This window comes from Leptonychotes weddellii, chromosome 6 (assembly GCF_054177405.1).
Source record: "Leptonychotes weddellii isolate Sample4059 chromosome 6, ASM5417740v2, whole genome shotgun sequence".
Classification (NCBI taxonomy): Eukaryota; Metazoa; Chordata; class Mammalia; order Carnivora; family Phocidae; genus Leptonychotes; species Leptonychotes weddellii.
Genome location: NC_138374.1, coordinates 115027969 through 115055575, shown reverse-complemented (window position 1 = coordinate 115055575; position 27607 = coordinate 115027969). Strand labels below are relative to the sequence as shown.

At 54.9% G+C, this 27607-nt stretch overlaps 1 protein-coding gene across 6 annotated transcripts in view; it reads right to left on the bottom strand.

Annotated features, from left to right (window-relative positions):
- Nucleotides 1-27607, bottom strand: part of SOX13 (SRY-box transcription factor 13) — a 44920-nt gene that overhangs the window by 7273 nt on the left and 10040 nt on the right. For 3 of the 6 annotated variants that reach the window (XM_031026215.2, XM_031026216.2, XM_081825034.1), the window contains exons 2-7: nucleotides 4528-4726; nucleotides 3274-3385; nucleotides 2893-2979; nucleotides 1389-1561; nucleotides 892-960; nucleotides 428-542 (exon numbers count right to left, since the gene is read on the bottom strand). In XM_031026215.2, the coding sequence (XP_030882075.1) occupies nucleotides 428-542; nucleotides 892-960; nucleotides 1389-1561; nucleotides 2893-2979; nucleotides 3274-3385; nucleotides 4528-4725 (754 nt within the window). In that variant the 5' untranslated portion in view covers nucleotide 4726. Of the gene's footprint in view, nucleotides 1-427; nucleotides 543-891; nucleotides 961-1388; nucleotides 1562-2892; nucleotides 2980-3273; nucleotides 3386-4527; nucleotides 4727-10343; nucleotides 10669-22955; nucleotides 22977-27607 lie in introns of those variants that run through there. The other 3 variants (XM_081825036.1, XM_031026213.2, XM_031026214.2) reach the window with 3 other exon arrangements.

Below are 27607 nucleotides of genomic sequence, written 5' to 3'. Positions count from 1 at the left end.
TGGCCACCTGACAACACAGCGTCTGACAGGTGGTTGGCGCTCAGTCTGTGTTTGCTGAATTTCGGGGGCGGGGCAGAAGGGGCACGGTTGGGGTAGAGACAAGAGTGAGAGTCTGGGAAATGTAGACACCTCAGTGAATGTCCAAGATGTTACTATTCTGGTCCAGTAAAGGGACCAGAGCTGGGGACACTGCATCTAAATCGGCCACATCCGCTTACATCTGCCAAGTACTTCATGGTGTTCAAGTGCTATTGCTGTTCATTCTCCCAGTGAAGTTCCGAAAGAAGGGATTCTTCTTCCACTGGACAGATCCAAAAGCGAGGCCCAGGAAGGCCACATGGTAAAGGAATGCATGAGCACGGTCCGGGGCTCCTTCAGGGACCTTAGGACAGCCTCTGCTAACGGCTGCACCCCCACCCCCACTCACCTGGTTTGCAGGGGATGGGCTGAATGGGCAAGGCCAGCTGGGAATCGGGGGTGACAGGTAGAGGCTGGTGGCTCGGGGGAAAGGCCGGGATCATGACATAAGGCATGTTGACCTGCTGAGAGCAAAGAAACCCTGTGTGAGTCCCTGGGGGCCCACACAGCTCAGCCCAGGACACGGCATGGGGACCCAGACACGGGAGGCATGCAGACCAGTACAGGACCAGTCTTCGAAAGGCTCCACCAGACCCCACATCACCTCCCGCTACCTGCCCTCAGCTCAGCCCCAGTTGGGGACGAAGGTACTCTGGCCCCTCCCTTAAAACAGAGGAAGACGACGGGGGCACAGGGCCAGAGTGGAAATGAGCCCCCTCCTCGGGGCCATGCCCGAGTGATTCTGCTTACTCTGCACCCCGTCCCTCCGTCCCTGGCGTCACCCGCTGCGCCTCTGGCCACCCCCCTCTTTACCTGGATCTGCTGCTGGAGGAGGTTGATCTTATGTTGCTGCTGAATCAGCTGCTGCTGCTGTTTAGCGATCTGGCAGCAGGGAAGAGCAGGGGAGGGGGGAGGTCACGGACATTAGCCCCAGCCCGGGGCCTGCCGCGCCGTGCCCTCCGTGCCCTGAGCAGGGCAAGCACCAGGACAGTCCACCTTCAGAGTGCGTTCTCCCTTTGCAGGGAGCTCACTCTCCTCTGAGGCCGCCACGGGAGGTGAGGCGGGAGGTGAGTGGGAGGTGAGGCGGGTGCTCCCTCGCAGAGCCCCGCAGGCCCCTTCCACCCCCTGGCTCCCCCCAGGGCCGAGTCACAGCCAGCCTGGGGCCCCTGCCCATGGCCCCTCCCGGGCCTGCCCCCCCGCCCAGCCTCGCTCGGCCTGCACTACCAGGTCTGCCCCCACAGTGCTCCCCTCCAGGCCCCGATAGACCCCCTCTCCCCTAGCAAGGCAGCCGGACACCCAGCGGGACCTACCTGCTCCTGCTGCTGCCGGGCCAGCTCCATCTGCTGCTGCTGCTTCTCGAACAGCATGGCAGCCATGTTCTTCTGCTCCGAGTGCGCCGTCAGGAGCTGGTCCCGCAGCGTGGACAGTTGGTGGATCATGACCAGGAGCTGGAGCTCCTTCTCTGCCAGGCTCTCCTGGGTTCCTGCTCCACGATGAAATGGCCACCGGTGAGAATTGTTGTTTTTCTGTCCATCTGTCCACCCACGCATCCACCCACCCATCTGACGTTCATTGGGCAATTGCTACCTCCCAGGCCCCTGTTAGGGGCCAAGTGACAGAGGATGGAGACACGATCCTTGCCCCAGAGGGGGCTTGCTTGCCTTCTGACGACCACCTGCCCTAGAAGGTCCCCACCCGCTGCTTCCAGCCCCTGGAAATGCAGACAGTGGGACACATCTCAGTCCCACATCACTTCTCAGAGGTCCTCAAGTGCCCTGAGATGCAGGGTCAGCGTGGATGACTATCCCACAGGAGGCTGTCCCGGGGCTGTGGGACAAGTAACCGACTTCTCTGCACTTCGTCTTTTTTAGTCTATCAATGAGCACAAGAACGGTCCCTTCACAGGGGTGCCGTGAGGCTAAGATAATGAAGGTAAGGCTTAGTCCAGAATCCGGCACACGGCCCTCACCCAAAAGGACCACTGCTTCCTGCCCTCCCGCTGAGCTCATGACAGACGCAGCCGGGCCAGGCTGCAGGCCACTCGCCTCAGAATCACTCAGGGAGCCTTCGACAAATACACAGGCCCAGTGCCCAGCCCCTGGGGTTCACATTCAGCAGGTGGAATGGAGCCTGGGCATTGGCACGGTTTTAAAGCTCCCCCTGGGGGTGTGACTGACCACACTGGGAAAACAGCGACGCTCACGAACCAAGCAGCAGCCCTTGAATTCAGTTAGTGAGGTCCCGGTGGCCTAGAATTAATTTTCAGCAGTGAAAGGGCACGTCCAGCTTGTTTGATATAGTTAGATACAGTTAGATCTGGGAAGTGGCAGTGACCTGCCTGAGGTCACAAGGGTCCCTGTACGAGTCCAAATTCAGGGGCGCCTGGGTGGCTCAGTCGGTTAAGTGGCTGCCTTCGGCTCAGGTCATGATCCTTAGGTCCTGGGATTGAGCCCTACATTGGGCTCTCTGCTCAGCAGAGAGCCTGCTTCTCCCTCTCCCTCTGCCTGCACTCTGCCTACTTGTGCTCTGTCAAATAAATAAATAAAATCTTATTTAAAAAAAAGAGTCCAAATCCATACTCGTGGAATGGGATTCCCACCAGGCCTCTCCTGCCAAGAGGCCAGATGAACACTCAGTCCCCAGGGGAGGGATGGTGCTGACCGCCAGGGCCAGGTAGGAGCCAGGAGGGCATAGGCCAGGTAGGAGGGGACTAAGAGCCCCCCAAACTGCCGTATAGGCCCAGACCGCATGGCCCAGCTAGGAGAAGGGAAAGGGTTCAGACATCCTCCCCTGCCTACCCACATGGGCCTTCACCTTTGACATCTTTGGTTTCCACAGAGCTCCTTCCCAGAAACCTCTCCTTCCAGTCACTGGACAGCAGCTTCTCGATGGCCGGCACGACTAGAAGATACCAAAGGGATGAAAAGCAGAAGTCCTAGCACCTCCCACCCCACGCCCACCTCCAACCTGGGCAGACATCTTACCCTGCTTTTTAATTTTTTCCCCCCAAGATTTTATTTGAGAGCAAGAGCGAGAGAGCAAGCATGAGTGGGGGAGGGGCAGAGGGAGCAGCAGACTCCCCGCTGAGCAGAGAGCCTGATACGGAGCTCGATCCCAGGACCCTGGGATCATGACCTGAGCCGAAGGCAGACGCTTAACGACTGAGCCACCCAGGCGCCCCTAGACTAATCTTACCTTCTTTTAAATGTTGGTTGAAGTCTAGCTTCTCCTGGCTTCCAGAGGCGGCCTCAGAAGCTCCCAGTCTCTTGGGTTCCGGGGACCCATTGCTCTCAGGGGAGCTGCAATCCTACAATACACACTGAATGTCACTGTCACCCTCAAGAGAAGGGGGCAGACTGCAGGGGGAATCGAGTAGCCCGGGGATGCACACCCAGCCCCCCGGGTAGGGCCCCCCCCCCCAACCTTCCCAACCTTTGGCTTTGCTGGATATAGTGAAGGCACAGGTTTGCAGATCAGAGACCTGGATCTCGGTCCCGGCTCAGTGACTCACGAGGCGCTTGATCCCACATGAGACTCTGAACTTCTCTGAACCTGACTTACTTCCCTCTTCTGAAAATGGAAATACTAATACCTCCCCTGTCAGGACTGTTGCTGGGATCAAGGACGTGAACGCACGTGAATGAGGTTCGCTGCTGCAGTCGAGGCCAGCGAGCTATTAATCACCACTTCCTTGCACACAGCCTTATCTGCAGCTGGGTGGGTGACTCCTGGGACCCCCCCCACCCCTCCTTAGGACACCACCCCACCCCTCCTTAGGACACCACCCCCGCCAATTCTCCTCACCAGAGTCCTCTCCATTCTTTAAGGCCTAATTCGGGGTGCTACTCCTCCAGGAAGTCTCCCTCATCACTACCCCACCCCCTAACCCCTCCCACAGGCCCCTCCAGGCTGGATCCTTCCTCAGGGCCCTAAAATTCTCATTTTCATTCATTTGGTTTTAGTTACATATTACCCTTTCTGCAGCTCTTGCATGGAATCGGGATTTTTAAGAACTGCAAGAATCCTTCCTGCTCATGTTCAGAACGCCTTCATCTTAAGGATGAGGAATTGTATTGTCTTTAACAGTGGTTGATCTCAAGCTCGGGTAATAAGGCTGATTTTCTCAAATCATATGGTAGATAAACTTTGAGCAGATGTATCCTGTCTCTCCAACTAGTCCTCAGAGGTAAGGACTGGTCACACACGGGTGAGCAAGCACAGGAGCGAGGCCACGTACCACTCAGACAGGTGGCCTGACTGAACTTGGCAGCCCCTCCCCACCCGCCGAAGTCTTGCCCCAGAGACAGACGGTGCTGCCTCCTGTCTGCCCAGCTTGGTAAGTGGGTGCCCGCCCAGCCTCAAGGAGAGGCCGGGTATGGCACGTCGGTGTGGGCTACGGAGGCAAAGCGGGGACACTGACCCAGGAGCCCCGGGGAAAGTGCCGGGCACCTGGGCTGGAGCTTGGGAGTCAGCACCGTCCTGGGGAGCCCGGGCTGGGTCTCCAGGCTGGGGTTCAGCTGCGGTGGCCGAGCCCTGGAGGGCCTCATGGCAGGGCTCCTTCTTCCCTTCGGACTTGACAGTGCAGTTCACCATGGTGCCCACGCCATCCGGGGCCAGCTGGGCAGAGCCAGGGCTCCTCATGGACATCCTGAGGGAGAAGGAGCAGAGGTAAACTGATGGTGGATACGGCAATTCCACCCTCACCAAATGCAAACTTCCATTTGGAACCCACAGTGAAAAAAATAAAAAAATATTCTTCAGTCCTGTGCTTTTTTTTTTTTTCTTAAATGGTAAGGTCTACAGCCAACTGGGCCCAGCCTTCAGCAGGTCCTGCCTACTGCCATGTTGGAGCTGGTTGGCTGAATGGTCCACCAAAGGAGGGCAGAGATTTTCAACTGGCAGTTTCTGAGCCCAGCAAAGTCAAAATCATATATATGTGTGTGTATCTGTGTGTGTGTGTGTGTGTGTTTGTAATTAGCTAACAAAATTTAAAAATCACGAGACCTCACATAATCTGGATTTGAACTTCTCTTGAAGTTGGTCTGGGGCCAACAACTGGCCTGGAATTAAGTAGCAGGTGCTCCTTATGGACAGGCCAGTTTTCCTTAGTCCCTACCATTCCCTACTGACCCCCAAAAGGGGAACCAAGTGTCATCTACCCTATATATATATATTTATCCTTTTTTTCCTCTTAGAGAAAAGATAAAAGTGAACTGTTTTTTATATTCATGTATCTACCAAAAGTAGGATAATAACAGGCTGAGATGTAGGGCTTGAAGAAAGATGTTTTCTTTCAGCTAGCTAGAGTCCCTCATTTAGAGTCTCTCTCATTGGCCCCTGTAGGCATTTGCAATCCCTGCTGTAAGCAGCCTTTGCACCCCTGCTCCCATCACGGCATCCCCCAGCACCCCCCCCCTCCGTGTCATTGTCACCACTGCCTGGGACACCAGGAGTAGCTGAGCGAGCTAAGGATCCTGGGGGGTGAGTGCTGGTGGTCAAGCCAGGCTCACAGCCAAAGCAGCAGTGGCCCCCAGCTCACCTGCTCCCTATCGAAAATCACTGTGACAAGACCAGCGGGGACACCCAGCAGCAAGTTCTAGGTATCCGTAGGTCCTACACCCACTATGTGACCTTAGGTAAGTTACTGAACCTCTCCACACCTGTCTCCTCATCTGTAAAATGGGCAGTTCTGAGGACTAGGAATTGCTAAAATTTACCTGTTTAGAATGTTTCGCGGCACTAGTAAACACCCCTGGCACTAGTAAACACCCCTTGTTAAAACACCGTAGAAATGCAGTCCCTACAAGGGACCCACAGTCCAAACATGGCCTGGGGGCTTGCGTGGGAGTTAGTCAAGGGTCACTTGCAAATCAGAAACCCCGTGGGTAGAGCAGGAATCTATTTTAACAAACCCTTCAGGTGATTCTGATACCCACTAGTTTGAGAAGCACTGTTAAATAAAAATTTAAACATTTTTGCATGGGCATCACATTTTGGGGGGGAGTGTAAGGCAAAAATCAGATATAGCAAAACAGCCCTTAAAACTGAATTGCGGGGCGCCTGGGTGGCTCAGTTGGTTAAGCGACTGCCTTCGGCTCAGGTCATGATCCCGGAGTCCCTGGATCGAGTCCCGCATCGGGCTCCCTGCTCGGCAGGGAGTCTGCTTCTCCCTCTGACCTTCCTCCTTCTCATGCTGTCTCTCATTCTCTCTCTCTCAAATAAATAAATAAAATCTTTAAAAAAAAAACAAAAACTGAATTGCGGGTGTAGCATATCGTGTATCATGTCAACTCCCTACAACAAAATGTTTCTTGTAACATAGGAGTGAGGCCCTGTGCTGGAAACAGGAGTCCCTGTGCACTATTTTACATTAAACAACTGAACGGACATTATAGTTGAATAAGGTGTATTTGATTTGATGCCATCTAAACCAGAACAGACCTCTCCCGCCACTTTCAAAGGGCGGGGTGCCCTGGGGACCGACATGGGAGCCGGGACGGGCACTGCAGGGTGAGGAGAGTGGGGCAGACCGGACCCGAAGAACGCTGGCCCGGGAGAAGAGGCTCCGGGGTCGGGCCCCGGGGTCCCCTCTCACCACGCAGGGGCCTGGCCAGCGTCCAGGAAGCCGGCGGCTCGGCCCATCCGGGCACAGGGAGGGGCGCCCAGCCAGGCCCCGGGCAGGGGTGGGGGGTGGGGGGCGTAGGGGCGGGGCGGCCGGGGAGGTGGGTATTATCCCGAAGCTGAGGGCAGCAATTACATAACAAACAAACCCCGGGCTCAAGCTGTGAATTAATCAAACCGCTGAAAATAAAACCTTCCTCTCAGGAACTTCAGACAAAAGAAATGAAAACAACCAGGCTGGCTGGAAAATAAAAGGCAGCGGGGCTGAAAGGGGGACAAAAGGAAACCAGACAATAGGGTGTTGGACAAAGGCAATAAAGCCAGAGGAAGTGTGACAGGCGAACAATGCGGGCCTGTGCGCTTGTGATCCCGGGCCGCTCCGCGCCACCTCGTCCCACACCCACCGCTCCGCTGGGCGTGGGCAGGCCACCAGGGCACCTCCTCACTCCCCACTCGGGTCCTAAGGGGTTTTCGCCTCCATCCTGTCCCCAACTTAGGGCCTTCCAGGTCCTACCTCAAAGCCTTTCTCCCACTGCAGCCCAAGACCCCGGCCGCGCAGTAGGGCGCAGGGGAGCGGTCCGTGGACCCGAGGCCCCGGTGGTCCGGGCCGCTGCGTCCCCAGGGCAACAGGCTGAGCCACCATCCACCTCCCCCACGCCGCCCCGGGCTGAAGGGGAAGGCAGAGGAGGTGATTAACAGCCCTAACTGACTCTAGGACTGCGCTGCCCACCCCACCATGGCCACGCACCACCTGCGGTCACGGAGCCGGTAATCGGCCAGTTCCCGTGCAAATGGAAGTGTCAACTGCACCCCAGTTTCCAAGGCTTAGGATGAAAACCAGAATGTAACCTAGCTCATTAATAAATGGTTATTGATTAGATGTTGAAATTACAATGTTTTGGATACATGGAGTTAAATAAAATACTGTTTTCACTTGTTTCTTTTTACACTTCTTCATGTGGTTACTGGAGAATTTAAAATTACGCATGAGGCTCACGTTGTATTTCTGTTGGAAAGTGCTGCATTAGGACATCTCCCTTTGAGCTCTGATGGCCTTTTTACCCACACTTAACCCCCAAGAGTACCTCCAGCTGGGCACTGGGGATTATCTTTATACTGGGGAGCTTGCCTCCTGGGGCTCCCAATGGCACAGCCCCCGCCCCGCCCCCAACAAAGAAAAGGACTCCTAGTGACCAGCCAAGCTGGCTTGGAGGTGTCCGTCTGTTCACCAGGGCATGGTGCCCACCAAATAACCCGGCCAGATCCTGCTGCCCAGACAAGGCCCCTTCCATTTCCACAGGCGTCTGCCTCAACTTCGGGCACTGGGCCCTGGCTCTCGGTTGGTCTCTTGGGACCCATTTGTTGATGGAGAAGCAACAGCCTAGACCTGAGGGGCTCCTCCCAGGGTCTCACGTTTCGGGGCGGGGGGGGCGCGGGGAGAGGGTCCTTGGGCAGCTCCTTCCCTCCCTCTCGCGTTCCTAGAGCACAGGCCTGCTCAAAGAGCAGCCCCTTTCCCTGCCCACAGAGATGGGAGTCCCTCGGAGAGGGTCAGCGCCAAGCTCTGGACCCTAACCATGCTGCTCTCTTTTCTCTGAGTGGACAGCAAAAGCTGCATGTGATAAACTAAATGAGGAGAGAACGGAGAACCAGGTGGCAGGTACGAAGTTGATATGCAGTCCCCGCTCTGCCACTCTGCAGCTCATGTCCCTGCACGGGTGACTTCACCTCTGCAGGCTCTGCTGGGAGGACAAGGGTATTTGGGGGACGATGGTGGGTGGTCCAATTTTGGGTTCCCCAACCTCGGTTCAAATTCCTGCTCTGCCACCAGCTGATGTGTGTCACCTTAAGCACGTTAATTAACTCTGAGCTTCTTCGGTCTCATTTGAATAATGGGTATAAGAATCCCTATCTCACCAGTGCCCGTGAAGATTAATTAACAGAGGGTATCCATTAAGTTGTCATATAGCCCAGGATGCTCCTAGAGTCAGGTGGTTGAGAGAAAAAGTTATCAGGGGTGAGACAGACCTGGGCACATCTAAAAGCCAACTCTGTCCAATCAATTGCTGTGCTATCTGGAGCAAGTGACTTAACCTCTCTGAACTCATTTCCTCCTCATTAAAATAAGAAAACCCAATATGAAGGGATGAGTCTTCCACTAACACTCCAGACTTTATAATATGTGCCTGTTTTGCATTCTTAGGACACCATAAACTTGGCCTTTGGGGTACTTATCACAGTTGGTAAAGATACCTTTACATGCTTCATTAATTTCTGACTGGCCCAGTAGCGTGAGAACCCACCCACACCCCACACCCCACACCCCAGGGCACTGTGGAAACATACCCGTTTTTGCTCATCAATGTAGCCCCCGAGTCTAGCACAGAGCCTGGAGCACAGCAGGTGCTCAATAAATAGTCATACAATCCGAGTATAATACAGTTTGGCAAAATAGCACAAGGCAGATCTGGGCACATAATAAAGCAACAGCTATTACAAATCTTCCTCGACTTATGATGGGGTTATGTCCCAAAAAACCCATCGTGAGTTGAAAATATCGTTAAGCCGAAAATGCATTTACTCCACCTAACCCACCCAACGGCACGGGCTTAGCCTAGCCCACCTTGAACGCGAACACTTACACTAGCCTACAGTGGGCAAGGTCATCTAAACCAAGCCTATCGTATAAAAGTGTTCAGTATCTCATGTAATTTACCGAACACTGTCCTGAATGTGGAAGACAGGCACAGTCATTGTGTCTCGTGGCTGCCTGGGAACCACCGCCGCCCACCATCACGAGGGAGCACCGTACGGCGTAACCGCCAGCCCGGGGAAAAGATAAAAATTCCGAGTACGGTTTCTACTGAATGCCTATGGCTTCCTGACCATCATAGAGTCAAAAAACCGTAAGTTGAACCGTCATCGGTCAGACCGTCTGCGTTATTACGCACGAGAAGCTGCTCTCTGCGGCACACGGCCCACCCCCACCCGAACTCAGCCGCCTCTTCCTTCCATCTAAGCTCTTCCTAGGAGCGACTTAAACCCCCCAGCACCAAAGCCGGTCCATTTCCCTTTGCCTTTACCTTGGGACAGGTAAGAAACACTTCCCACACCTTTTGGAGCCTATTGGAGTCTTCCCTGAAGTCTCTTCTTTTCCGAGAATAAAAAACCCCTCCCATTCCTTTACCCTTTCCTCAAAAAAGCACGCTCCATGCTTCCCTTACCCACATGGTTTTTCAGGAGGTTTGAGGTCAGCAACCACACCTAACCTCTGTCTCCAGAGGCCTAGAAGCCCAAGGACCCCAGGCGCACAGGAGCTCTGAGTTACTGGGCTCCCCCAGCTCCCCCCCCAGGTCCGGGTCAGAGGCCACAAACCCACAGGACACTGGGGTCAGCCGCCTAGCCAGGTGGAAGTGCTCCTGGGAACCCAGTCTTCTCCCTCTTGCCCAGCCTTACTCGTATTTTATAAATGGAGAAACTGAGGCTCAGGGAGGACCAGTTTCAACAGTCCTGCTTCGGAGCTAGAGGCATGGGGACACGAAACCAGCTGGGCTACGGATCAGCACCCCTGCTCTGCCCACCCTTCCCTTCTAGGGCGCCCACTCCCCAGGCCCCCTGCCGCCTTCCCTCTCGGCCTTATCTCTCACCTGAGCATCCGTAAGAGGTGAAGACCTCATAGGGGGAGACGGTTCAAGCCATCCTCACCCCTGATGGGGCAGAGCCTTGAGTCTGTGAGCTGGTGGCAGAGAGGCCCTGGGCTCCCCAAACCCTGTGCCCAGCGCAAGGCACAGAGAGGCACCCGTGCTCCCGAGGACCAGCGGCTCAGAACACGGCTCTTCCAGGGCAAAGCTGACTGCAGGTGCCGGTCCTCTCCCTTTTCTCCTCCCCGCAGCCAACCCTCTCCTGGGCCCTCCGACCCCCACCCACAGGAGCACGGCGCACAGGCCCCCTTCTACCCAAAACAAATCACCAGCCGCTTCCTCTCCCAATCAGCCAACGACCTGGCCCAGCTGGACTGGAATCAAAGAAGTTTTCACCCTTAGCCCTTCCTCCCTCTATAACGACAGCCCCCTCCCCCCGCAAATATCTAGATGCAGATAAAGATAGAGATAAATTCCAGTCATCGGAGCATGACGGGTGACTCAGACCCTGGGGTACAGGAAGACAGCCTGAGCAGACAGGCAGACCCCCCGAGGAGGGCCATGACCACACTTCCCCACAGGGCCCACACCAAACGTACACTCTACTGCAGGCTCCCACTCCCAGGCTCGCCGAGTGGGTGGTGCCAAAGGGCACCGCCAGGGAGAGAGAGCCCCACGGCAGGGGTGGGGCAGGGCCTGAGTCCCTGGGGAATGTCACTTCCTCTCAAAGCCCCAGAGGGTGGCGAGCCTCAGGCAGCCCCGAACAATAGCCCGAGGCGTGGGTGCCCAGAACGGTGCCCCGGTGCCACATCCTGCCATTCTTCTCCCAGGCCGCACCCTGCCACCCTTCCTGGCTACGCCCGATCCTATCTCTGATGTTTACTCAGCGCTGGGAGCTGGGCTGGCTACAGGCTCGGGGAAAAGCTTTCCTGAGAAGCCCCTCTCACCCTCTCCAGCCTCTGCGGGCCCCAGGGGTACCCGATCCAGGGCGTGTGCTGGTCTGGTCTACCCCAGCTCAGGAGAGGGCCACGGCCAATACCCCCCACCCCTGGGCTGTGCTGGGTAGGCCAAAATGGTATTCACCTGGCAGAGCAGCCGATACCAGCCAGTGTAAACTCTGTGAGCAACCGAGCGTCTGCCCTCCAGCCTGCGAGAGCCGGCAGCCTCCCCCGGAACCTCCGGCCCAGAAGCCCAGATCCGGCCTGAGTTCCACCGACTGCCAGTTTGAGCTGTGCCCCGGTCCAAGGGCACAGCAGACTGAAGGAGCCAGGGAGACCAGCCAGGGAGACCCTGGAGCTGTGATGGTCCCATCCATGGCCCCACGTGGTTGTCCCTATGTCTCTGAGGCACCCGAGTCTTCTCCCAGGCCAGGAGGAGAGGCCAGGAAAAGACAGCAGGGATAGACTGCAAGTGCTGTTGAGGCTCCCAGTGGGATGCACGCCTGCCCCACCGTCCTGGGTAAAACGGAGTTTACCAGGTGTTTCCTGGAGTCCCTTCTCTGGGGCCCCTCCTGCCTTTAGGACTGCATACGGTCTCCAGCCCACCCACAGTGCAAGGGGGCCCCTGCAGTGCTGTTCTTGTCTCCCAGTGACCACGTCGAAGGCCATGTGCTGGACAGCGGAATGAGTCTGGGCTTCTGCACCAGCCAGGCCCAGCCCAGGGCCAGCGCACAGCAGAAATGCTGCAGCCGAGGCTGACTGGCTTGTCAAAGGCCTTCTTTTGGGGATAGCCCCGAACGTGAACCAAAGGAAGGAGAGGCCAAAAGAGCATTCAAGGGCAGAGCACTCGCTTGGCTTGTAGGCACCAAGTCAGGGGCTTGCCATGCATTTCCCCCGTCTTCCCCAAGGCCCCGCTGAAGCCAGGCTTCCGTGATGCCCAAAGCAAGGTCTTTTCCCGTGGGCTGATCCACCGTCGCTCTCCCTCTACCCCAGACACCAGGCCCCAGTCTAGCACAGACAGATCTGTCACTGTCTTCCCTGCTCACAGGATTCTAGTTGGTTTTGCCTTGAGTCATGGCCAAGGAAGAATTAGTCAAAAGAAATCAAGGCTGATTTGGACTTGGAGAAAAGACTTGACCTCTCAATAACTTTGTTTCTTCGTGTGTAAATGGAGATCCCAATACCTGCTTTGATTAGAAGCTAGCAGATACTCAGAGAACCTGGCAAAGAACAGAAGCTCAGCGAAAGCAGGAGGGAGAGGCCTAAAGCAGGAAGGAGGGGCCCCCCTCCCCACGCTGCCTCCCTCCCCGGCCGGCCTGGCAGGTCCCAGGCTCTCGGGCCCCCAGCTCTCTGGGAGAAAGGAGGGCGGGGGTGCCCCTCCGGCGTTGCTGGGAAGTGTGCTGCTTGGCACAGCCAAAAGAAAATGGTTTCTGTGGGCCCCTGGACCTGTGTTTGAAGCCTGGCTCCATCGCATACTACTAGCTGCTAGCTGTGGGACCACAAAGAGGTTTCCGTTTCTCCATCTCCAAACTGGAACAAATAATAACTGTCTTGTAGAATTATTCAGAGGACCCAGTGTGATGTTTGTAAAAAGCAAAAAAAAAAAAAAAAAAAAGGGCGCCTGGGTGGCTCAGTCGTTAAGCGGCTGTCTGCCTTCGGCTCAGGTCATGATCCCAGGGTCCTGGGATCGAGCCCTACATCGGGCTCCCTGCTCAGCGGGAAGCCTGCTTCTCCCTCTCCCACTCCCCCTGCTTGTGTTCCCTCTCTCACTGTGTCTCTGTCAAATAAATAAGTAAATAAAATCTTAAAAAAAAAAAGAGTTTGCTCCCTGAACGCTCCCCATCGCCCTTGGGGAAGCCTCCCCCACCCCTGCGTGGCCAAACACACAGAAGACCCACAACCCGAAAGGACAGTGAGGCGTGTCACCCTCCTCCTTCTCCATCTGCTCCCTGTAGGTCTCCCTCCCTCTGGCCCTGTCTCAGCACCCTGCCTGGGCCGTCCCCAGCTACCCTGGAATCTCCGCCGGCCAGTGCCCACCCTGCATCAGGCACCAAGGCCCCAGTGTGGACAGGCTGAAAGCACCCCGAATGTGCCAAGGCAACCCCACGTCCCCAGCGCCACTGTTTATCTGTCCATGCCACCGTGCCTGCCCTTCCCCAGCCGACGACACAGCAGCTCTGCAGCCCTGAGGAGCTCCCTCATTTCCTCCAGAGCCCAAGCGGGTGAAGTGCTTGGGCCAGGAATGCCCATGACTGGGGCCGGGGTGGACTGGGCAGCTCTCGGCTCTTGCTTGGTGTCAAGGCTAAGCCACATGGACAGAGTTCTCATGGTATAGGGTGACATGGAGGCTCAGGAGCCTCATACAGTCGGTTCAAACCCAAGCATCCCTCTCACAAGTGGCCAAATCAGGCCAATCACACCACTTTCGAAGTCTTCTACTTTGCTTACCTACAAATGGACTAGTAATATATAGCCCATAGAGTGCTGGCAAGGAGTAAGGAGGCGATATAGGAAGCCGAGCCAAACCACTCATCAGAATCCGAAGCTGGAGGGTGAGAAGCAGATGCACCCGGTTCCCACTGCTCCACGGAGGAGCCCAGTGGATGCCTGAGACTTAACCTCTTTACAGCTCAGATTCTTCACCTGTCAAGGGGGCCAACAAGACCCAACTCTCATGGTTGCTGGAGAATTAATAAGTAATGTATAGGAGCGGCCCCCGGCTAGCTCAGTTGGAACAGCATGCAACTCTTGATCTTGGGGTCATGAGTTCGAGCCCCATGTCAGGTGTAGAGATGCCTTAAAAAATAAAATCTTAAACAAAAATAAGTAGTGTATATGAAATACTCAGCAGGATGCCTAGCACCAAGCAGATGGGTACTTCATCTTGTTGCGGTTGAATGAATGAATGAATGAGCCTCCAGGGAACCTCCGCCAGGCAGAGTGCTCAGCCCAAACCAGTATAGATTTCAAGCACCCTTCTTAAAAGTCATTTCAAATATCAGCCTCCACACATCCATAAGCCCACAGCCCCCTCTCCAAGTGGGCACCTGCACATCGCCTCCTGAGATCCCGGGGGGCTCAGGAAAGATATCTTGATTCTTTTCCCTCTTCCTGCCTCAGCCACTCACTGCAGGGGCAGAAAAATGGGTCCGTGATCAAGATGGGTAGTTCGCACAAGAAAGAGGATTCCACAAATGCCGTTCACCTAGAAGGCCACCAACCAGGTAGTGTTGACAGGAAGATAGCCTTGTACCCAGAAGGCCGGCTTGCAAATAATCAGCAAATCCACTTCGGCCTCATCCTCTCCTCCCTGGGATGTGCCTCCCCGCCAAGGCTCCACAGTAGATACACCTTGAGAGAAGGTCTGGGGGCTTCCAGAGCAGCTCAAGCATCTAGCTCCCCAGCTTGAGCAGCAAGTGGAGAAACAAGGTGCCCGCAGCGCTGCAGTGGTGGGGGAGGGGGGCCCACGGGCCGGACCTGGACACATCGGCCTCACCTTTTTGCACTGGCTCAGGTCTGCCGCCTCGCCCATTACCTCCCCTTCCCCCACCCCAGGCTTAGGGTGGGTGGCCACCTGCGCCTGGAGTAAACCTAATCACCACCATCTCCCCCAAGACAAGCTCACTCATCGGAAACCCCAATTCAGCAGCTCCTACTCAAGCAGCATTCATTCTGCAAGTGAACAAAGTGTTCCGTTCTTTTTCTCTGCAAAGGCCGTGTTTCCTCTCCCATTATCTACCCCATCGGCAGCCAAGCCTGCCACAAAAGCAAGATTTCTTCTTTCTTTTTGTTATTTTCGTGGTCCCCTTTATTTACGGGTGGTTGTTCTTTCTTGGCTTTGGCTCCTTTTCAAAAAGGCAGGGAAGCAAGGGGAGGAGAGGGGTATGATAGTGAGTCTCTGATTTCATCCAAAATGCTCATCAAGTGGTCCCCACACGGTAGCCTGCACCCCAGTCTGCCCGGGACCCCACCTGGCAGCACCAGCACCCTTTGGAAATGGAAGCCGGACCACCTCAACCAAAGAGTCGTATCTGGCAAAGGGATGGGAGGAGGTAGGATTCTGGTAAGGATCCTGATGTCTGGAGCTCACAGTGCTAACAATAAAATAATAAGGGGGATATTCAAAATACCTGACAAGTGATGGGCATTGACCCATTAGATGGGACTCCTGGGACAATCAGATGAGTTGGCAGATGCCAGCCACCACCAACTGGCTGACATGCTGGTACAGATCTGCTAAAGACCCCCTCTGATCACAGCTAACATTTACTGAGCCTCTGCTATGTGCCAAGCACTGCTGGATGCTGGAGACACCCTCACTTACATTAATTTAGTTAGTCTTCACAGTAACCATCTGGGGCACACCCATTTTACGGATGGAGAAGCTGAGGGACGGAGGTGATCTGAGCCCAGCAGTCCAGTGTCTGAACCCAGCTCTCAATCAGACAATAGGAAGCAAGCAGACAACATGCCAAGTGTCATCTTTGGGGATGAGCCCTTTTAATTTTCAACAATCCCGTGAAATAGTTACTATTATAATCTGTTTTACTGATGAGGGGACAGAGGCTTAAGGAGGTTTAAGCAACTGCCCAAGCAATTACTGTTTTCTCTGCTGTGGGCCTGAGGATTCAAGAACCACGGAAAGTCATCTCCTGATGAGAGCCAGAATTGCCTGTCCTCCACCCCCAACTTCTGCTGTTCCCATGATGGAGGTCAAGGGACCCAGGCAAGTTCTATTTCAGCTGATCTGAGATAAGTCAAAGGCAAACTTGGGGCTGATGAAGCCCTGGTTTCACGGGTTTGCAGGCCTCTCTCCCTCCTGCCAGTTGCATCAGGAGACCAGGTCAAAGCACGGGGTGGGGGGGGGCAGGCTCTGCTCAATGCAGCCTCCCCACACCACTTACAGACATAAAATGATTCAAAGCCAGTGTCCTACCAGGTATCTTCCAAGGAAACAAGGGGCAGCACTCAGGAAGGCATGGGGCTGCTCCAGCCCGTGAGCTCCCTTGTAGCCACCACTTCTTTGTTTGCCAGCCACCTCTCCAGGCCACCTACCCCCATGCCTCCACACCTGCTCCCTTCACTTCCCATTCAAGTCTGACTTCACGGCATCGAGCAGAACCGTGTGCTCCGAAGTCCCTTGCAACACATACGCCTAATGAATGGTTGCACTCATTCTTATTTTCTTATCATTTTTTCCCCTGAATGTAAAAGGAATGTGTGCTCATTGTAGGAAATCTGCAAAATTTAGGGTAACACAGAGAAATGTGAAAGCCACCATTTCCCGTCAATCTGGAGGTGGCCACTGATCAGAATTTGGCAGATTTCTATCAAATCTTTTTTCTATGCATAGTTTTCTTTTCTACTATTGACCTCATAAGCAAGTTTTATACTATTCCCCGCCCCCTTAACAGTCTATCCGAGGGAGTTTTCATGTTCCTAAAAATCAGAAATTATTGGAAACGCTTTATAAGATCAATTGTAATGTTTGTACATCTTCCCTTCTAATGACAGCACCGTGATCTCTGTACCCAGTGCACAGGGTTGAAATGGTCCAACTCTTAAGAAATTTCGTATTACTGAAACCTTCTCTTCACCCTCAAGGTCAGGCACCTTCCAGACACCTCCGGTGGGTCACAGCCATTCCGTTCCTGCGACAGATGGGAAGGAAAGCACCCTGACAATCAGCGGACAGAGCAAGGCAGCAGAAGGACCTCACCTGACTCCTCTTCATGGGCTGGGGACAGAGTAGCAAAGGAAGTACAAGATGGAGGGTGGAGGCCAAGATGGGGGCCCGGAAGCTTGGGCCCAGGGTCTGACTGCTTCTACTACAGAGAGGGCCTGTCTCAGCATTTCTCAGGGCTTTGACTTCCCCTTAAAAAGATGGGAGAACTACAATGAGATACCACTTCACACCCACTATGATGGAATTTTTTAATTTTTTAATTTATTTTTTTTTAAGATTTTATTTACTTATTTGACAGAGAGAGAGAAAGCACGAGCAGAGGGAGCAGCAGAGGGAGAAGCAGACTCCCCGCTGAGCAGGGAGGCCGATGCGGGACTTGATCCCAGGACCCCCGGGATCACGACCTGAGCTGAAGGCAGATGCTTAACCAACTGAGCCACCTAGGCGCCCCAATTTTTTTTTTTTTAAAGATGGAGGATGCAAGGATGTGGACAGTTGCTGGCCGGGATGTAACACGGTGTGGCTGGCGTGGAAAACAACATGGCAGTTCTGCCCAGAATTAAACATACAATAACTGTATCACCCAGCTATTCCACTTTTGGAATATACCCAAAAGATTTGAAAGCAGGGTCTTGAAGGAATACTGCACACCCACGCTCATAAGCATCATTCACAACAGACCAAAGGTGGAAATAACCCAAATGTCTATGGAAGGATGAATGGATCAAGTGTGGTGTGTGTGTGGATAGAATATATATTTTATATATATGTATATATATATGTCAGACTGTTATCAGCCTTAAAAGGAAGCAAATTCTGACACATGGTACAATGGGGACGAACCTGGAAAACATGATGCTAAGGGAAATAAGCCGGACACAAAAGGACTAATATCTGATTCTGCTTATAGGAGGCACTTGGAAAGTTAAATTCATAGACACAGAAAGTAGAATAGACGGTACCAGGGGCAGGGAGAGGGGGAAGGGCGAGCTGTTGTTTAATGGCGACAGAATTGCAGTTCGGGATGATGCAAAATTCCGGAGAGGGACAGTGGGATGTATACCGTGAATGCACTTCCTGCCCCTGAACCATACAATTAGAAATGGTTAAAATGATAAATTTTGTTATTGCATCTTTCACCACAGAAAAAAAAAAAAAAGACGAGATGAAGCTGCTAATAATTTATACTTTCCCGGCACCTTTAATCTTGCGGATGGGCAGAGGCAAGAGCAATAAGCACAGCCTCACAGACTGGGGACTAATGTCAGAACGGGCGTCGGGGGAGCGGCGGGCTAGAGACAGGCTGCCTTTGGAGAACCCCATGCTCACAAAGCCATAATTAACATCACTAATTGAAGTGTCTAGAAAAGGCCAGAGCCAGACAGTGCCAGACCTGCCCCACCAGCTAGAAGGCCTTCCCCTCCATGCCTCCCTCGCCTCCAGGAACAATCAAAGGCTTCCACCTGCCAGGCAGAGACAGGTGTATGGAGGACCCCTCAGCAGGGAGGGAAAGGGATCTGGGGGCAGGAAGAGGGGGAGAGGGGAAGAGATTAGGTTCCCTTAAAGTCGGGTCCTTGGCCTTCCTGGAAATCCTTTCCTCCAGTGTCCTTCTTAGGGTGGCAGTTTCAAGGAAAGCACTGGGCCGGACACGTGGTTTCCCGAACAGATCTGCCCCAAGACTTGTGGTCCGCACCGGGGCGACTCATCCTACTGCTCAGGCCCTCTCTCAGCATCCATGTGGAGAGGACACAGCGCCGACAGGGGTCCAAATAGAAGCTCTATATATACCAGAAAGTCTGAGCTAACAAAGGCAGGGGACTGGGGGACGGACAGGACAGACGGGACAGACAGACCTGGGAGAGGAGGGAAATGAGCACGGACTCATCCCCTTATTCCAGATGCTGGCTTGAGGGCCACCCGTGTCGTCCTTTCCTCCTGGATGAGGGACAGACTGGGACCAAAGTCCCATCCAGCCCTAAGATTGATTTGCTATTTCCCTTTTCTATTACTGGTGCCTTTCTTGGTGAAAATATCCCAGTCCCCACTTAATCAAGAATACATCCCAGGATCCCAGTGTCTCCAAAACCTGCCTGTGCTCTCTGGCCACGCTGACTGACAGCCCACCCCAAGGGGCCCTTGGGGACTTCCTATGGAAACCAAAAGGCCACCCGGCATCTTTGTCCAAGGAGGAAGAGAGATGAGCTTCCCCTCCCTGCCCTTGCCCCCCAGGCCCTCCCTCAGCCCCCACTGGACCATCAGAGCCACGGTTTCCCCTCCCCCACAGCCTGCTGCCCTGACCCAGGAGGTGGGGGTCAATGATGGGGTCACTGGAGGCGCCCAGCTCAAAACCAGCTCTGGTGCTTAGGAAGAATTTAACCCTCTCCTTCCCGGCTCATGACTATCCACCCTAACAGATCTACTTTATGGAGGGAAGCATCATTGCAGAGGGGGTCCAGACAGGCCCAGGTGAGAGTTCTGAGTGCACAGTGGAAACGGAACTGGATTTGGAGGCCGAGGGTCTTGAGCTGGAGCCCTAGCTCTGAGGCAAATTCAGGATGCAATCCTGGGCAAGTCCTAATTCTCTAAGCCTCAGTTTTCCTATCTGTAAATTGGGAGTCAAAATACACACACCAGATTGCGAGGGTCCTCAGCACAGTGACTTTCTAAAACTGTCAAAACGCTTCATACACCTGGATGGTTTATAAAACCCCGTACAAGGGAAAGGGATCTGGAGGCTTTTGATTCACCGTGGGGCCCGGACACACCATCCACCTTCCCAAGGTCTCAATTCTTCCATTTGCACATGGAGTGAATTATTACTTCTTCTCCCAGAGATAAAATTTTAAGTGGGGGAGGGCTCCAAGGTCTTTGATGCCCTGGAAATACAAGAGCCGCTAAGGCCCTGGTTTCCACTTGCCGGCTGCAGCCCAAATCAGCAGAAAGATAATCACAGAGTGATCGCAACAAGCTCAGCACTTCACAGGTATTTTCAGCGGCCACACGACCCATTTTATAGATGAGGCAGCTGAAGAGACGGGGCAGCGGCAGAATCCTATTTAAGATCCGCCTGACCCCACGTCCAAAACCATAGCCCAAGGAACCTGGAAAAGAGGCCGCTGCCTACAGGCCCGCCAAGCCCAATTAACCCTCTCCAGCAGGAGGGCTGGGTGGTGGGAGGACAGCCTTCACCTCCCGCCAGGTCCTTGCAGGCAGCTCCTGAGCCGCCCAGAGTCCAAAGGTTGGTAGCCGGTTGTTTATTACTATGACTCATTACAACTCACCAGCAGCTGGGGTTTGTGACCGCGCTGGTTTCACACCCCGGGGCCATCCCAACTACATGTGAATTTCATAGGTTCGACAAAAATCCATCCTACTTGGGGCAGAAGTGTCCCCCCTCAGTGACCAGCTTAAGGGACGACACCAGGCCGAGGACGAAGAGCAGTTGGCTCTGAGCAGGGCAGTCATTTCTGCTACACCGGACGACGCCCCACCTCCGCTAGTGCGTGACACACCGCTCATTCCCTTTCCTGGGCTGCGCCTCTGCACCAGCATGGGGGGTCCAAGCCCCACCCCTGCTCCAAACTTCTGGAACACCTGGGCCAGCGGAGTGAATGGGTCCCGCAAGTAACAGAATAACCACAGCAACAATAAGAGCAGCAAACACGGGGGTAAGACTCCCGCGGCTGTAACACTTCCCACCTCGTCAATCCTTTCAACTGAAGCCTTCCAACACGCAGGCATGGTGGTGAGCAGCCGGTCACAGTGGCGGAAGCTGAAGCACAGAGAGGCGAAGCAACCTGGCCAGGGCTGCACAGCAAGTGCACTGTGTGTCGCTTGTGAAGAAGGAAAACTGTGGAAGGCTGAGGGAGGTGTCGGGGCCAACAATCCATCCCCACCACACTGTGGAGAGGGGCTTCTCCCCCTTTCCCAGATCCCACAGGCCTTGCTCAAGACCCAAGGGAGGGCTGTCCGCACATCCAGGCAGGCCAGGACCTCTCCCACCCTAGCATGAGCCCCAAAGCACCACCACAATGGCCACCTACCAGCTCCCACTTACTGGAGCCTTCTATACTCGTGGCCCTGTACGAAGGCCTATAATAGGTACATCACTTGATTGAATCCTTTTAACCTTGTGAAGTAGGTATTTAATCTCTTCCTGCTTTGTAGGTGAGAAAACTCGGCTCTGAGAAAGTTCTAGTATTTGCCGGAAATCACACAGCTCAGAAGAAGCAGAGCCAGCACTCAAACCTGGGTCTATCTGACTCCACCTCACAGCCTTCCAACTCGAGGCTGTGGAGGCAGAAATGGCTCCGTCAGTCCTGGAGCTCTGGCCAACTCGGCTGAAACGTGTTATTCCCACAGTGCCACTCTGTTTCCTAGGATTCCCTGCCTCACCTCCCCGGACAGATTTCAGCTTCCCTGTGGGCAGGGTCTGGTCTCCTCTCTCCACACCTCACCCAATCCCTTCACATGGGAGGGCTTGGTAATGCTTATCCATCCCCTGAGGATCACATTTGTTCAAAAATATATCAGACCAGACCATTGCCTTTTAAAAAGACCTCTAGAGATTAGTAATTCTTAATCCTGGGGCGCCTGGGTGGCTCAGTCGGTTAAGCATCTTCCTTCGGCTCAGGTCGTGATGCTGGGGTCCTGGGACTGATCCCAGCCCCAAGCTGGGTTCCCTGCTCAGCGGGGAGCCTGCTTCTCCCCCTCCCCCTGCTTGTACTCCTCTCTCTCTCCCAAATAAATACAATCTTTAAAAAAGATAATTTTCAATCCTGAACAATGTAAATTTGCCCATTTGTCAAGAAATAGCACATGCTGGCTTTCCCAGGAACGTTGGCCACACTTATTGACTTGGGACCTGGCAGGACCAAAGCCGAGGGCAGCAGCATGGGTCTGGGCAGACCAAGAAAAGCAATACCCCTCCCCCCTCGCTCCCCCAGGGCCGCCAGCCCCAGCCCCACACCCTGGGAGCCCACTAGCCCTGGCAGGGAGATGCAAAGTTGTCTCGATCACCAGATGGTTCAGCATGATTTGAGGCAGCAAAAATGTCTTTGAATGGAAAGCAAAAGAACAGGGTTCTGTTGGAATGTTTCATAGAACAATGAGAGAGAAGTTTCAGTCTGAATGAATGAGCTAGCCATTCTGAAAGTTCTCTGAAACCCATTCTCTGGTTCCTCATTGTCAACCAAGTCCTAGCTCCCTGACCGGCTCTGGCCTTGGCGGTCTTTGCCTAACTGCGATCTAAGCTGATGTGCCCCCTTTGCCACGCCGTAAGGCTCAGGGCGGGTAGCTCAGCCACCGTCGCTCCTTACAGCCCCTGGCACAGAGGTGCCCGGTGAAGAGTCGCCCTAGCAGGACACAGGGGTGCCAATGAACCCCATGTCGGGTGCTGGGCCCAGGGTATGTGCTCCAGACACACTTACTGAACTTCCCCGCGCAAAATCCAATCTTGTAGCTCATCCTTTCTGGAACCCTGGAAAGGGCCTGGAGCTAGCTGGGGAGGAGGATATCAAGTCAGAGAACAGAGGACAAGTCACCCGTCTCGGGAATGAGCGGCCTGGCCGTCAGCTGTGTGAGGAAGATAATAAGATAATCGTCCAAACCTCACAGCTGGAAACCAGGCCCATTCTCTCACTGCCCAGCGCACACAATCTCGGCCCTGGCTCTTTCCAGAGCCCCACAGAAGCTTCTCTCCTTCCAGCAAATCTGCCCTTCAACAACCATCCAGTGGCACCAAGCAAGCACCTGGCTGGGAGGCAAGGAACTCGCTCGAGTGGTTCGCTCTCCCCAAAGCAGCCTGGACCGCCCCCAGCCGTGAGGCAGAGGCCAGAGGAGGGGGCACCCCCGTCCGTCCCTGCCCTTCGGCACCAGGGAGCCCCCGGAAGACGCTGACCCTCTGAAGCATGGATACTGCTGCTCCGTTCTCATCAGAGGCCACAGCTGGGGGGAGAATGAGGGGGAGTCAGCGGAAGAATGGGACCAGCTGACGTGCATGCGCGGAGCGAGGGGACTTGCTTCCAGGACTGGGGACCAGCGATGAGCCCCGGGGGGCTGGAGGCCAGCCTGGGGGAGAAGGCGCCACAGGTGCGGCCCTGCCCTCCGCATCGGCTTCCGGGACCCCCCGCGGCACAAAGCCCGGGCACCCACAGAGCTCTATCTGCGGCTCCATCTCGTGGCCACCAGGCTCAATTCCATCAGCTCAGCACTTTCGCAGAAAGGCTGGGCTGTTTTGCTTGTGCACCACTTTCCACAGGTCATCGTGCCCGCTCCCCGCCTTCCGGGGTCCTCTCAGACCTCCTCTCTTGAGAAACTCGGCGGTGGCTCTGTTCCGAGCGTCCCAGCCATGACCCCACTTCACAGAGAGAAATCTGGAGCCCAAGGCCCAGTGAGCATGCGAGGGGGAGGCGGGCCCATTCGCCCGGCTTACAAGAGCCATTTGGGCTCCCGCGGGGACGCCATCCCGTCTGGAAGGGCTTCTCCCCACGCAGGCCTGCGCTCAAGTTGGCCCCACGCTAAAGCTATCCCCTAGCACAGGCCAGGACGCCACACAGTCAACCATAAATTGTTGACCTGCTCCTCTTTCCTGTCTGGCCTCGCGACGTGGCCCTTAAGAGTCTTCCCCCAACCGTGGAGAACAGAATGTGCTTGGCTGGAGACCTGGGTGTCATAAATTGCTAATAACAGATTCTCAATCTGAAAAACAAAATAATAGGCCTGGCCCTTCCTTTCTGCTCCCCTCACCCTCAACACTTTCCTGCAAGGCCAAGAAGAGGAAAGAAATGCCTCCTTTGGCCACCGAGTGGGAAACCAATTCCCCCCTTCCCGGGACCCCCAGGGGATCAGTCACCCCACCAGCCTCGCCCTTCACGGGCACAAAAGCCAGGCCTAAAGGAGCCTGTTCTGCGAATGTCTTCGTTTCCCAACGTCCCCTCTTGTCTCTAACCTCACTTTATCCTCAGATTAGCTGAGCACCTGCTAAGTGCCAAGCACTGTGCAGCAGGCAGGAAGGTGCCCCAAAACCCACTCACAGCTGAGGGGTGGCCGCTGGCGAGCAGTAGGGGTCTGGGTGGCGATAAAGAGCAGTGGTGTTGAGGCTGGCGCAGCCCTCTGGGCTCACCCCAGGGAGGACCCATAGCCAGACTATGGAGGCTGACTCTGTTCCCAATCACCTGCCCTGTGGAGAGCCGTCTGGGGGTAAATGGGACAGGAGTGGGGAGGCAAAGACAAGAGCAAAAGCCAGAAGCTGCCATCTTTGGAAAGAACAATAATAAAAGACAAATCTGAATGTTCCCAGGGAGAGATTACAAAATTGTGTTCAGGGTAGAGGTTATATGCAAATTGCACGTAAATATGTACATGGTCCTTGGATAGACCCACACGTCTGCCGCTCTTTCTGCCCCCCCACCCTCTGCTCTGACTCAGGCAGTCTCCAGGCTACCGGGCCACCTCACCAGGGCATCCCAGACCTTTGTCCCCAATCCTGTCTCCCAGCACTTCCCTCTGTACCACCTTCTCTCCCAGCCGCTCCTCACCTGAGTAACACGAGTGCAGAGGATGAGGAGGAGAGACAATGGGGGGGGTGGGCAATGCCCTCACTGGGCACAGCCCCAGGTGGCAGGTGAGGAAGGAGAGGTGGAGAATGGTAGCCTCTGCCAAGCTGGACATCCTTCCAGATCTGGTCTCGGGACGGGCTCCCTGTGACTGTCAGGAGACCCCATGGGCTCCAGACATTCATCGATGCCCCAGCCCTTCCCATCACCCATTCCTCAAAACCAGTGGCAGGAGGCCAGGGGGCTCTGCAGCAAGATCCCAGAGTGGGTTTCCACTTGAGTCTGCACGGGCTCAGACACGCCACACGGGCCAGCCTCGTCCCTGCAGACCCACAGCCAGCGTGGGACTGGGACGCCCTACCACTTGGATGAGGCCCCGTCCCTAAAGCTCAAATTCCTCATCCACAAAATGGGGGGTCAGATACTCTCTGCCCTCCCCAATTCACAAGGCTTCTCAGGCACCCGAAGGTGAGCCACCGGCAAAGAGACGCAGAGCGCAGATGCTGGGCTGTGACCAAGCGTCTGACTCCACATCTGGATTCTGAAACTGCAACAAACATTACCCGAGTGGCCGTCACTGTCCTCATCTGACTCTTCCTCGCTTTCCCCCAGGAGGGGTCAACACAGTCCTTCCCAAGCTGCAGATGGGAGAAGTTGAGTTTCCAAGAGATGAAGTGACAGGCCTGAGGGCACAAGGGCTGGACCAGGGAGGGCCTTGGCCCCAGCTGCGCAACGACCCTCAAACCTCAAACACCAGCAAAGCAGAGGAAGAGGTGAGCAGGCCCCTGGAGGGCTTGTCCCCGTCGGAAAGGCAGGACAGGGACCCCACTGCCTGATCCACAGGGAGCCACAGCCCCTGTACGGCCGGGTCCCCCCTTCGGCCCGGCAGGCTTGGATGGGGCCCCGGGAAGGCTACCATGGGTCCTGGGCCTCCCGGCCTGACTGATCTGCCCAGGAAAGGGGCAGCCTGGCCCGTGTCCAACTTGACAATCATGGAAGGAAGATGACAGACTGCTATTTCCACATGACAGATACAGAAACCGAAGTCCAGCAAGGCTTATGACCTGGACAAGATAGAGAATCATCCTAACAGTTCCCTTCACCGTGCAATTGCTGGGCATCAGCACGTGACACACCTTTTTCTAGAATCCTCTCAATAGGTTGCCACAGGGGAGACACCATTACCCCATTTTACAGATAAGAAAAATGCAGCTCCAAGAAATTAGACAAACAGCCCAATATCGAGACTCAAAATCCAAAAGCTTCAATTCTAGAACTTTCTGACTGTACAACTCCATGGTATTTTCACTGAACTATCCTGCTTTTAAATTGAAGAATGTTCTAGAGCGAGACTGAAGTTATTCATGATGTATTGGTGTGGGGAGGAGGAGGAAGAAGGAAACAAAGTGATGGCCAGAATTGGCACCTGACCCTGCAGCAAGCTAGGGATGAGGCTGCACTCCTTCACCTGCCATGCAGGCCCTTCTCTGCCTGGCCCAGGCCACCCCCCCAGCCGCCATCCTCACACACCTGTAATGCAGGCACAAACGTGCACTTTCACACCACTGGGCTCTCTGGCTAGAAGGCCCTTCCTACATTCTTGACCAGAAAACTCCTATACTTCCCTCACAGCCCTACCCGATATTGCCCTTTCTCTAAAAATCACTCCCTGATAATCCTAGAAGAGTTGATTGCTCCTCCAGGGAATGCCAGAGTCTTTGGACATCCCTGGTCCCTTGTACTTGACTGGACTCCAATTCTTTGTTTACCTGTGTATTCCTCAGGCTCTGGCTAGATTTGAGACCCAGAACAGGGACAACGAACAGCCTTCTCTAATCAGCCCTCGCAAGACCACAGACAGCACACCAGGCATCTCTTCACACACCTGACAATCATACAGCCCCGTGAGGCAGCGACTCTTATCATCCCCACGTTACAGATCAGGAAACTGAGCCTCAGACAGGCTTAAGTCACTAGACCACATAGGCAGTCTGGCTCCAGGGCCTGCCTGCCCATGCTGGTCCTGTATTACTCTTCCTTGCCTCTCCGTCCCCAGTGCAGTGCCTGCCACATGGTGGGTGCTCAGTAAAGGTTTGTTTCCTAGAAAGGTATGGAGGGAGGAGGGTGTTGTCTCACCCCACCCACCTCCAGCCCCAAATCCCATCTGGAATTCTTTTTTTTTAAGAGAGACTGAGAGAGAGCTGGAGCATGCAGAGTGGGAAGGGAGGGGCAGAGGGAAGAGACAGAATCCCAACCAGGCTCCTCGCTGGGCATGGGGCTCGATCCTACAACCCTGAAATCATGAGCTGAGCCGAAATCAAGAGTCGGACGCCCAACCAACTGAGCCGCCCAGGCACCCCCCCACCAAATTCTTTGGTCCAGGTCTCCCTACTTCTGGTCCCACCTTCCATCACTCCTGACATTCAGTGCTTCTTTCTTCCAAACACCTCCAGGTGCTTTTCCAATTTCCCATCCATCTCTTCCTTGAGTGCCCCAGCAGGAGTGCGGCGTCTTGCTGTCTTTCCAGTGGGAAACTGAGACCCAGAGGCCTCCTGGCCAGGGGATCTGTTCAAAGGCAGGTCTCCTGCCTATGGGGCTAGAGCCTCCTATGGACTGGTTTTACCTCTGCCTCAAGCAGAAAAACAAGCACCAAGTTGTGGCGGCGGGGGCGGGGGGCGAGTGTCTGGAGGTCAGCACCTGCCCTTCCCTCCATGCCAGCACCCCCTGGCTGACCTGGCCACTGGTCTCTGGCTGGGCCTGAGAGCCAAGTGGGGGGGGTGGGGGGCTGTTCCCCGGGCTACAGAGGAGGAGACAAGAGGCCCTTTGTGTCTGCAGAGCTCCTGAGACACCTGTTCTCCCTCCTGGCCAGCCTGTGTGCGGCCTTGTTTATCCTACAGGCCTGGCAGCCAGGCCCGGCCCGCTCCCAGCGTGGGGCTCCAGCAGCCCCTGCTAGCACCTGCCCGGGCCTGGCAGCCCCGCGGGCCGCGGGCCAAGCACAAGCCCTGCTGTTGACACAGTTGTTGATTTTCGGGAGGGCAGGGAGGAACGGGAGAGGAGGGGAGAAGCAGCAAAGGCATTTGACACCAGCCC